Source organism: Notechis scutatus, chromosome 1 (genome assembly GCF_049901735.1).
Source record: "Notechis scutatus isolate UNSWTSFEM ecotype Mainland chromosome 1, rNotScu1.2, whole genome shotgun sequence".
Taxonomy (NCBI): Eukaryota; Metazoa; Chordata; class Lepidosauria; order Squamata; family Elapidae; genus Notechis; species Notechis scutatus.
In genome coordinates this window covers 299,218,857-299,229,083 of record NC_142009.1, presented here as the reverse complement: position 1 = coordinate 299,229,083, position 10,227 = coordinate 299,218,857, and the positions used below count along the sequence as shown (strand labels likewise).

At 36.3% G+C, this 10,227-nt stretch overlaps 1 protein-coding gene across 4 annotated transcripts in view; it reads left to right on the top strand.

The window, feature by feature from the left end:
- Positions 1-273: 273 nt before the first annotated feature.
- EML5 (EMAP like 5) overlaps positions 274-10,227 on the top strand; it is a 103,246-nt gene continuing 93,292 nt past the window's right edge. For 3 of the 4 annotated variants that reach the window (XR_015746819.1, XM_087952051.1, XM_087952052.1), the window contains exons 1-2: positions 325-1,012; positions 6,675-6,834. Coding sequence is in view for 3 of the 4 variants with exons in the window: in XM_087952051.1 (XP_087808177.1) it covers positions 669-1,012; positions 6,675-6,834 (504 nt within the window). In the remaining variant the exon portion in view is untranslated. Of the gene's footprint in view, positions 1,013-6,674; positions 6,835-10,227 lie in introns of all 4 variants that reach the window. The other variant, XM_026679164.2, reaches the window with a different exon arrangement.

The window sequence follows — 10,227 nt, the reverse complement described above, 5'->3', positions numbered from 1 at the left end:
TCTGTTTCTCTCTCCTCCCCCCCCGCCCTCTTCATGTAGCTCGAAGGACACACGAGGACTGGTTAGGACTACCCTGGGAATACCTGGCCGTGAAAGGGCCGCCAGCTCAAAAACAAAAAACAAAAAATGAAGACCGTGCAGCCGTTCACCGAAGTCCCCTTCATGGAAGCGGACAAAACTCCTCACTCCGACGTCCAGGCAGCCTTCGGGAAAAACAGAACGGGAGCGGCCGCCGCCGCCGCCGCCAAGATGACGGGACTGCGCAGCCGCAGTGGAGAGACGGGGGGGCGGGGGGAGGATTGACATTGCGGGAGAAGCGCCCGCGGGTTTCGGGAGGACGGCGGCGAAGACGACGCAGCCAAGTAGCCGCGCGCACCACCGCGGCGGCGGCGGCGGCGACAACGACGACGACGGGCACGCGGGTGTATGTGTGTATCGGGGTGCTGTCTTCGCCTAGCCTTCCTTGCAGTTTCGGCCTCCGTCGCGCCGGCTGTCGGGCCCAGCAGGGGGATAAGACGGTCGTCGAACCATGGGGGCCACCCTGCCACCGCGCAGCCATGTCTAGCGGCGATAGCAGCAGAGGCGCTGCCCGGAGGAGCGCAGCTCAGCGCGCTGCGCGACGCTTTCTTTGAGGCGGGCGGATTGGCGGCGGCGGCGGCGGCGGCTGCATGAGACGATTCCATGTTGCCGGTTCAGGATTAAGCGAAGGAAGACCCCGGTCGTGGCGCAGAGAGCCGGCTGAATTCTTCCTCTCTCCCTCCATTCCTCGGCGCTCCGGCGGGAAGGGTCCGTTCTCCAGCGGGGAACGGAGAGGCATGGCTGACCGAAGCGCCCCGAAGAGCCACTTGAGGCTAGAGTGGGTTTATGGCTATAGAGGTCACCAATGCCGCAACAATCTTTACTACACGGCCGCCAAAGAGATCGTTTATTTTGTGGCGGGGGCTGGAGTGGTCTATAGTCCCCGGGAGCACCGGCAGAAATTTTACCTGGGGCATCAGGACGACATCATCAGGTAGGATGCCGCTTCTTCCTCCCCAGCCTTCCTCCCTTGTTCTGCTCCAAGCCTTCCTTGGAGCCGTCCTTGCGGAAATTATCGCAGGACAACCGCCGAGTCCTCGCTTGATTTCATTTCCTAGAAGCGTTGCAGGAGCTGGGATTCTTCGAAGCTCTCCTCCTCCTTCCATGGGACTTCTCTTTATCTGTTTTGCTCCAAAAATTAAGGTTTGGTTTCTGAGCATTGCAGTTCCTCTCTTTTTCTAAGAGCCACTAAAATAATATCCTGCAAAAACCCTCAGTTTATAACTAAACTTTGAGCAAATGTAACTTCATTTTCTTGAGAATGAAGTAGAGGTTTTGAATGCACTTACTTTTGGCTAGTGTGTAGAATCGGAATTCGCATAATTAATACTGTATCTCTGATTTTGATTCACACTCCACCCCTTTTTAGCCTTTTTCCATAGTCGAGTTGAACTGCTGTCCATCTTTAATTAAGAGACAACTACAGTATCCTTACATGAACTACAGAGTCTCCTTTGCCAATTTCTAGCCACCTCTATTGCTTTTTTTCCCTGTCAGTAACAATAATTGACTTTCCTCTAAGGTACAGCGTCCTAAGCCTAATAGATTGTACACACCATGAATCTGGCCTTGGATGGTATCGATATAAGATTTGATACTGGTATGGACTTAAACCCATCTAACTTGGCTTGGGACAAAGTAATGGTTATATCATGTGGACATGGCACAAAAAAAGTTAACAGGGTCTATTGTCAATGAAAATTGTCAGTCATGGAGGTAGAGTTGTACAAAAGTCAACTTGTCACAGCACCAACACACCCTGATGTCTAGAAGTTGAGTCATGGCAACTGGACTTCTTTTCTTGTTGGCTTAAACTTTGAAATGTTTAATTGCTATCCAAGTAGTTTGGATGACTAAAGAAGCTATGTGGATAAGCAATGAAAATTTTCAAACCAAAAAAGAAAAAAAAATCCAATTGCCATGACTCAACTTCTAGACATCAGGGTTATGTTGGTGCTGTGGCTAGGTGTAAGTAAGGAAAGATCTTCAATTTCTCTCTTTGAAAAAAATCTCATCTGTCATCAGTGATCTTTATGTACCCTTGTTAAGATTTGCTTCTTCAATATCTTTGAAGGGATCTGGAAAGACATTCTTATAGTGCTTCTTCCTTTCCTTTCACTGTCTTATGAAATTGTCTACAGTTGAGCAATTTGAGCAGTGTAAGTTTTGAAGCATTGTAATCTTTATGAGTGGCTGATGGGAGGATAATATTTACCTTGTCCTGAACAGGTGTATTTTTTTCATTCCTACCAAGTATACTTTTTTAGTTAAAATAATATCGAGTTTTATTATCCTTCATTGATAAATAAACAAATGTGACACATTTACATGACAGAAAACTATTTTTTCTCTGTCCTAGGCAATGGATTTTCATGATTCCTCCCATCAATTCAAATCAGCAAACTTGCAGAAGTTTACTGTTGATATATTATATAACTGTGACCCATTTCCTCAAGCTTTTGAATATTGTCTTGTGCTAGTAGTGCTGTATTATATGAATAAATAGAATCACACTTTTATATAACTGATGTTGGCAATCATAGCATAAGATTGGCAAAATCTTGGAAATAATATTAAAACATTATTTTAGAATTGGTTTTCACTTAGGATTTAATTGTGTATTGCATATATACACACAACTTCCCAAGTAGAAATCAAACAATACTTCTTACTGAATTCTGAATTTCTGACAGTCTTACATTTTCCCTTACATTAATCTTCCAAGCTCAAAATAAATGCTTTATAATCTTTAGTTAACTTTTTTAGAACTATCAGTAAAAATAGAAAATATTTTAAAGATGTTAATTTTGAGATATTATTTCAAATAAATATTTTATTTTTATTGTATCGCTGTTATTTTAGTTCATAATTACATATAAATAAAAGTATATTTTCACTTGAGTATACCATTAATTGAAGCATCTGCGTCAAATAGTTATTATAGCTGTATTTCCAATAAAAACATTTGTTCTTTATAGTATATTGTATACTATACAATTATTGCTATTAGCATAACTCCTATTGTTTTTTATAGTAAGTACATGTCATGTGGAATTAGTTGCTTTTGTATTCTAGCATTAATATGCATTAACTTGAATTTCTACCCTGTTTTTAAATGTGATACTGCTATCATGTGCAGAAATTAGTAAATGAGATTGTGGTTCTGTATGGTTTTCTCTGGAGTAAAAAAATAATCCAACAGCTAGGAAATTAAAAAAAAAACATTTTAAAACAAACACACCTTTATTACTCATAAAGCTGTAAAGGTAAATTTGATAAATCAACATATCTAAGAAAACCTCATAAGTCAGTGAAGGCCTCAGTAGGATGTTCAGTGGTGGGATTTGAGCATTTTTCATACATTACTCGTAAAAAAAAACCTGAAGAAAGCATTCTGTTCAGCAGTTGAGATTTCAGTCTTGTTGCAGCTGTATAGCAGTCACCAGTCTTACTGCAGGAACAGAAGCAAATTTCATGAACAGCAGGGGAGCTGTCCAGCACAAAGCGATACCATTCAATGTAGAAGGAAAACAAGACAAGGTTCTTGTCAAAACGGGAGCTGTCCAGCTTTGTTTTTAGATATTGAGTTGAGAGGTGAGAAGAATTACAACAGTTTTAGCGTATTTCTGGATTCAGAGAGTTCCATGGCAAAGGGTTCTTCAGATTTGTTTAGCAAATACCAGCAGAGCATATATAGTTATCCAAACGTATGTAGAGAACCTTAAAGGAGGCACTTTATATTCAGTAAGAAAGGATGTTTAGAATGAAAATCTAAGACATATCTTGTATAGTAATATATCAATATTATATTGGAAGAATTCTAAACATAGAAAGCAGCAGGCCACTAGATTATTTTGTATTTTACAGTATCAGCTTATCTCCATTTTACCCTAATATTACATTGCTGTACATTATTTTTGTGTATTTAAAAAATGTAATTTCACAGATATTAGATTTGGAAAAAAAATCAAAGATTAATATCTTTAGCCACTACATTTGGACATAATAAGACTAATGATATATGGATTCATAGTCATTTAAATCTAGAATGTGGTTGAAAGATGCTAGTTTCTAGTAGAAAGATGTCCTATAATATCTAGCTCTCTGGAAATTTTTGTTAATAGCATGTGAAAATGAATTAAAGAATACATGAACTTTTGAGATAACTAGCTTAAAATATAATTATGTAGCATCTGTTTTGGTCTGCATATATTTTCCTGAATTTTTCTGTGTAAAATTTTCTCATTTGATTTGTTCAACTGCAGTAAAGGATATGGGTATAGCTACTTTTCTCTTTGCATGAGATAGTAGGAAGTTGCCTTATTGTCAGGGACAGTAACTGAGATTGGAGTTGAAGCTCAGATTTATTGCTCATACTTCTACCCAAAAATCTGGTCGACTAATGGTCAGCGCTAAATTGGCACTAGATAAAGGTCAACAGAATTCAGTGGGGTTGTGGTAATGCAAAGAGTCTAAATTGATGATGTGTTTAACTCCACTCTTCAGCTCTGCCTGCTCTTCTTCTATACATATACAAAATAAGGCCACTGATTTATTAGTTCACCATAGTCAGTGCTGTCTGGCATTAGCTGTTAAAGATTTCACTCCATCTTCCCTCCCAGCCTTATTTGGTGATTGAACCAGATTTCTTTGTATCTACTCTACTATGAAATTGTTGCTAAAAACAAGGCATCCTATTTCCTGTTAAAATGATGTGGTTTTATTCTATATCAAATTTTTATTTTAAAATATTTACAATAGATTAAAATTAAAAAGCATTAAAATGTGTAGTATGTTTAGAGTTACTATGTCAAATCAACAGGTTGAGGAGCTGAAGGCATAAGATAATTTAAAGTTTATTCTTTACATGTAGGTAAATTAATGGATTAATTAAACTACAACAAATTTTGCAGCTTATTTTGAAAATCAACCATATTTTTGCTGCTAAACAATTAATGAGCTGTAGACACAGTGATATTTAGAATAAATAGACTAAGATTGATACAATGTATTTTACAGATTGATATTTGTTAAATGATTGCAAGATGACTTACAGCATCTTCCTAAATTAGCAACAATAGCAATTTTACAGATAGGACATAACAAAGGAAAAAAGAAATCTGACTTCATCTGATCATACCATTGGCTTCGGATCCTTAAAATTGATTTCACCAGGGGTTCTCCACCTTTTTGTTCTTGAACACATTTCAAAATATGAAAAACTATCATGCATCCCACCCATATAATTGGTCATGAAGTCCTCCCTAGTCACATAAACAAATCCCTTGCTGAAGAAACTGAGGCTAAGTCAGAGCTTTCAAACCACTTTCTTGCTTTTGTAAAGCGTTGAAAAATAATTTCCCTAAAATATCCTCAAAACCTAGTGGTTTTCAAAAAAACATTCCTATCCAACAGTAACATACAATAAAATCACAGCAGTTTGGGGACATGTAGCATAGGGAGAAGAGGGAGAAAGCAGAAGAAGAGAAGCTTGTTTGATTTATCTATTTCTATGGGCTTCATCCAATGCCACTTCACTTAGGTGGCCAGTTGGCAAAATGAGTGTCTCCCTTTACTATGTCAGAGCAGGTTATGGCTTGCCTGTTTTGATATAGTGGGGAAGCCTTTGAGTAGCTTCCTTTCTCTAAAGAAAAGCGGAATCATTTTTTTAAAGAAGACTATCTGGAAAGTGGACTATTTCCAGCTTTCTTTAGGATGGTCTTCAAGGGCAGTCCCAAGTTGTGGAATGGGAACCTTGACTTGGAAGACCATGCCATATTTTCAGTATATCTTTCATTACTTGATCAATTGCATTTAAGACTTTAGAACTATAAAGTCCATTCTAGCAAACAGAAAGTTCTTAAGAACATTCTTCTTTTGCCACACGGGTCAGCAGTGACATATTCGCCTTTTAGCATCTGCTGTGATAATTTGGATGGGACTTCCAGATATCTGGCAGATTTCTAAGCATATTATTATAGTTGTCCTGTTATTATGAACTGAACATACATAATTAATTGGTTCTCACACATAAATGCTATGTTGTACTTTAAAATGAAAAAAAAAACATATTTAGAACACATATTCCAGCAATCAAATGTGTCTCTTCCCATGGTGAATAAGTGGAACTTTTAGCGTTGAAAGTAAATAATAAGTTGTAAATCCACATTTGTTTCTATGTACTATGAGTCTCTGGATGATTAAGAACAATAACTGATAGCAACTCGCGTGATATATCTAGAAGCTCATGTGCGAATAAATCCCTGCATTGTTAAGTGAGTTATTTGTTATCCTTGGATTATATGGATTATGAAAGATATTGACAGGATGTAGTTTACAAGTAATGGGTTTCTTTCTTCCATGCTTTTGCTCTTTGCCAATTTACCATCTGAAAAGTATTCTTAAAAGTAATTCTTTGAGGTGCTACAGTTCTGTTCAACTAAAAAGTTGTTTGAGGAAAGATTCATAGAGCTTGTTACACTGAAGTTCAGAATAATAATTTCAGATAGGTCTAAGACATGCAGTGAAATTCAGACTATAGATGACCTGTTTCAAAAGTTATTAACTTTTGTTTATGCTTCTTTTTTTCCCCCAAGCCTTGCTTTACATCCTGATCGAGTATTGGTAGCAACAGGTCAAGTTGGGAAAGAACCATATATCTGTGTTTGGGATACTTATACTGTACAGACTGTATCCGTAATGAAAGATGTTCATACACATGGTATAGCTTGCTTGGCATTTGATGTAGATGGTCAGGTATGTATATTTATTAACTATTCTGATTTAATATCTGCATAATTCACTGAAAATTCTACTGTATAGACTAGCTTTGGTTGATACACTGAAATATTTAATTTTTAAAATAAATATATAGAAGTATTCATAAATATGCTAAGAAAATTAAGGCTTACTTACATAATTAAAAATGGTCTATCAATCTAATAATTAAATTGCATTATATAGCACATTACTGTGTAAATTCAACTTTTGTAAAGCTAAAAGGAGTCCCTGCAGATTTTATTCCACTAATCATTACCAATTATAAGGAGTGATGCTCATCTCCATTTCAAGGCCATTGGGCCAGCGCTGTCTGAAGACATTTCTACGGTCATGTGGCCAGCATGATATCACAAAGCACTGTTATCTTCCCACTGTAGTGGTACCTATTTATCTACTTGCATTTGCATGCTTTCAAACTGATAGGGTGGCAGGAGCTGGGGCAAGGATGGGTGCTCACGTTGTCAGGTGGTGCTCAGGTCTCAAACCTTGGTTGCTGATTTTCCAGCTGACAAGCCCAGTGTCTTAATTGCTGAGCCACCATGCCACCCAGGTTAGCTTTTATATAAAAGTGAAATTCTGAATTTCACAATCAGCTTCATAATTCTGTAGAAAAACTAAGCTCCTAAAGTTGTCCTGAGGTTTCGTAAAAAAGACTGATCATGCAGTTAAAGGTAGTTCTCAGTTTACGATCAGTTGCTTATTGACTATTTGAAGTTTTGACAGACCCCCACACCCAAGAAGATGCTTACAAGCTGCTTTCAAAGTTCCAATGGCCACCCCCTTGCAGTCATATGTCTGTATTTTGGGCACCCAGCAACTGATCCACATTTACAGCTGTTTGCAATGCCCTGTGTGGTCACATGACAGTGATTTACAATGTTTTTGCTGAAAACCTTTCTTTAGTTCCATTTTTGGCAAAAATGCTCCATAATGAACAATGGGTTCATTTAGCAACTGATGTTCACTTAATGACTTTGAATTCACTTAATGACTCTGGTGATTTCTTAATAATCACTGCAGAAAAAATGGTTTAAGTCTCTAGTCAATGCTCTCTAACCTTAACGGAAATAATAAACATAAAAATATTTTTAATACTGCAAAATCTGCACTCACTCATTCATATGTATGTGGTACCTTGTTCCACAGCAAACTCTCATTCTCCCCCTCCCAAAAGCCACATACAAATATTTTTATTTGTTTGTATACCACACATGGTTATTTATGGTGCATAACAGATTTAAGAAAATAACATTTGATTTTAGATATATTTTCCTGTTCAGCCATCTGGATTTAATTTAGGCAAGCATTATGATTCTCCAGTGATATAATTTACACTGTAGTTTAGAAGTGTTACTTTTAAAAGGCAATTTTATTTTAAATAAATAGCTGAAACATACATAGTGTTATCCATATGGAAACACTATGGAAAATTTTCATTCATCAACCATTTCTGTCACTCCCATATGGCACGATATGAGTACAAATACTAGTTACTGGTTAATGTTAAATATATTTAATATTAGAAAACATGCAGAAAACATGTCTGTCTATTGATTTTACTCTGAAAGTCTATGAAGTTCATATAATTTCTCTAAATGAAAAATTGAAGAACCAAGGTTATGATACTTAAAATGCTAAATCCAAAATCTATAGCTCCATTACTTCTTTCTTTAGTCAGGATGATATTGTGTAAATGTAAGATGTAGACATACTGAAAATCACTGAAGCTCTCTCCAAACTTTTCTATTGTGCTTAAATACTGAATTTATTTATTTATATGAGATCTATTTTTATCTATCTTTCAGACTGATTACCCACTTACAATTTTCTTCTCACTTTTTACTTTCTTTAGATTTCCCATTAGAGTACCTTTTTAGAATGCATTTTGCCTTTATTGTCCTTTTCTTCTTGTCCTGTGTAAACCACATTTCTTTGCCTTTTAACCAGGGTCAATAATGTCAAAATGGTGGGTTTGACAGCAAAGAAGAGTCTGCCCTGTTTTAACAGGCATGATGTGGTGGCCTAGAAATATTCTTTTTTTAAAAAAATATTCTTAATAACCAATTAAAAAGAGGCGGAGCTTTGAACACCCAGTTGCACCCACCATTTTGTTGACCATTCCTCATAGTCACGTCTTTCAACTTTGTTTAAAATAAATATTTTAAATTGAATCATGCATTAGTCACTGGTCTGATTCGAATATATCTTAACTGGTTTTAGACTGAGTCAGAGCTTCTCTGATATGATTGTAAACCCAGAAGAGAAGCTCATTTTGAAAATACATCTGGCACTGATCTCTAGTAGCAATCTTTCAAGGTTTTCCACCTTTTTTCAGTCCAACCTAAATTAATTGATACCAACATTAATAAAATTGGGGAAGGAAGTCTGTCAAATTTTAAAACCGTAGAAGCAGTGGTTTATGTTCTAGGTATCTACAGTTTGCTAATTAATATAAAAAGTTAACATTTTTTATTTCTTGGTGAAATTATACAAATGTTTATTAATATTATTGTTGCTTGTAGGATCCAGTTTTGCAAATTTAATTATTAATAGGCTGAAGGGAGAAATGTACAAGAATCTAAAATATTACTTAACTTCTGGGATTAATTACAACTTGGGAGTCTCAAAGGCAAGGTGGTGGCTGTGTCCACATTATCAAATTCCCACCCTTTTTTAAATTTATGTCATGCCTTTTTAATTCCCCCCATGACTTTGTTTCTTTTAAAGGGCATTTGTTTCTGTTTTGCTTATTTTGTCAGCAGCATTTATGAAAATGACATATGAAAATGCACTTTTGGAATGCATATCTAAAAGTTCAGAAAGTTAGTAGTGTTATTCCAATAGAAATATAAACTCTTCAACTTTGTGAGTAAAATGAAGATGATTCACTTCTTCGTCCTCTCATAGTTATTTGTTTATTTTGGAGATAGTAATTTGCATCAATGTGGCATACATCATAGACATGTAATTATGGTTAATTATATCTCCAAATAATTTCATTTCATAATTAAATTTATTGGGAGGTATAATTAATAAAAATATGTAAGAGTCTCCTAACATACTAAATTGATAGCAAAGTCATAGAATGTTTAATAGGATATTTAGTGAAGATGAATGTACAGCAGAGAAGCAAAAGTTGAAAAATTCAGCATTTTCCAAGTTGACATACTACGTTGCAATCCTTTATTCCCCCAAAAGAATCTAATACAACTCTTTTAATATTTTTATTTCTAAAGAAGAAATAAAGGACACTGAATTCTAGAAAAATCCTATATCAGTACTCCTCTCCTTGAACTTTGTGGTAGCAAATTTTGGGTTTACACCATTCAAACTGGAAGGCTCAATTACAAAACTGCATCTTTTCAACCT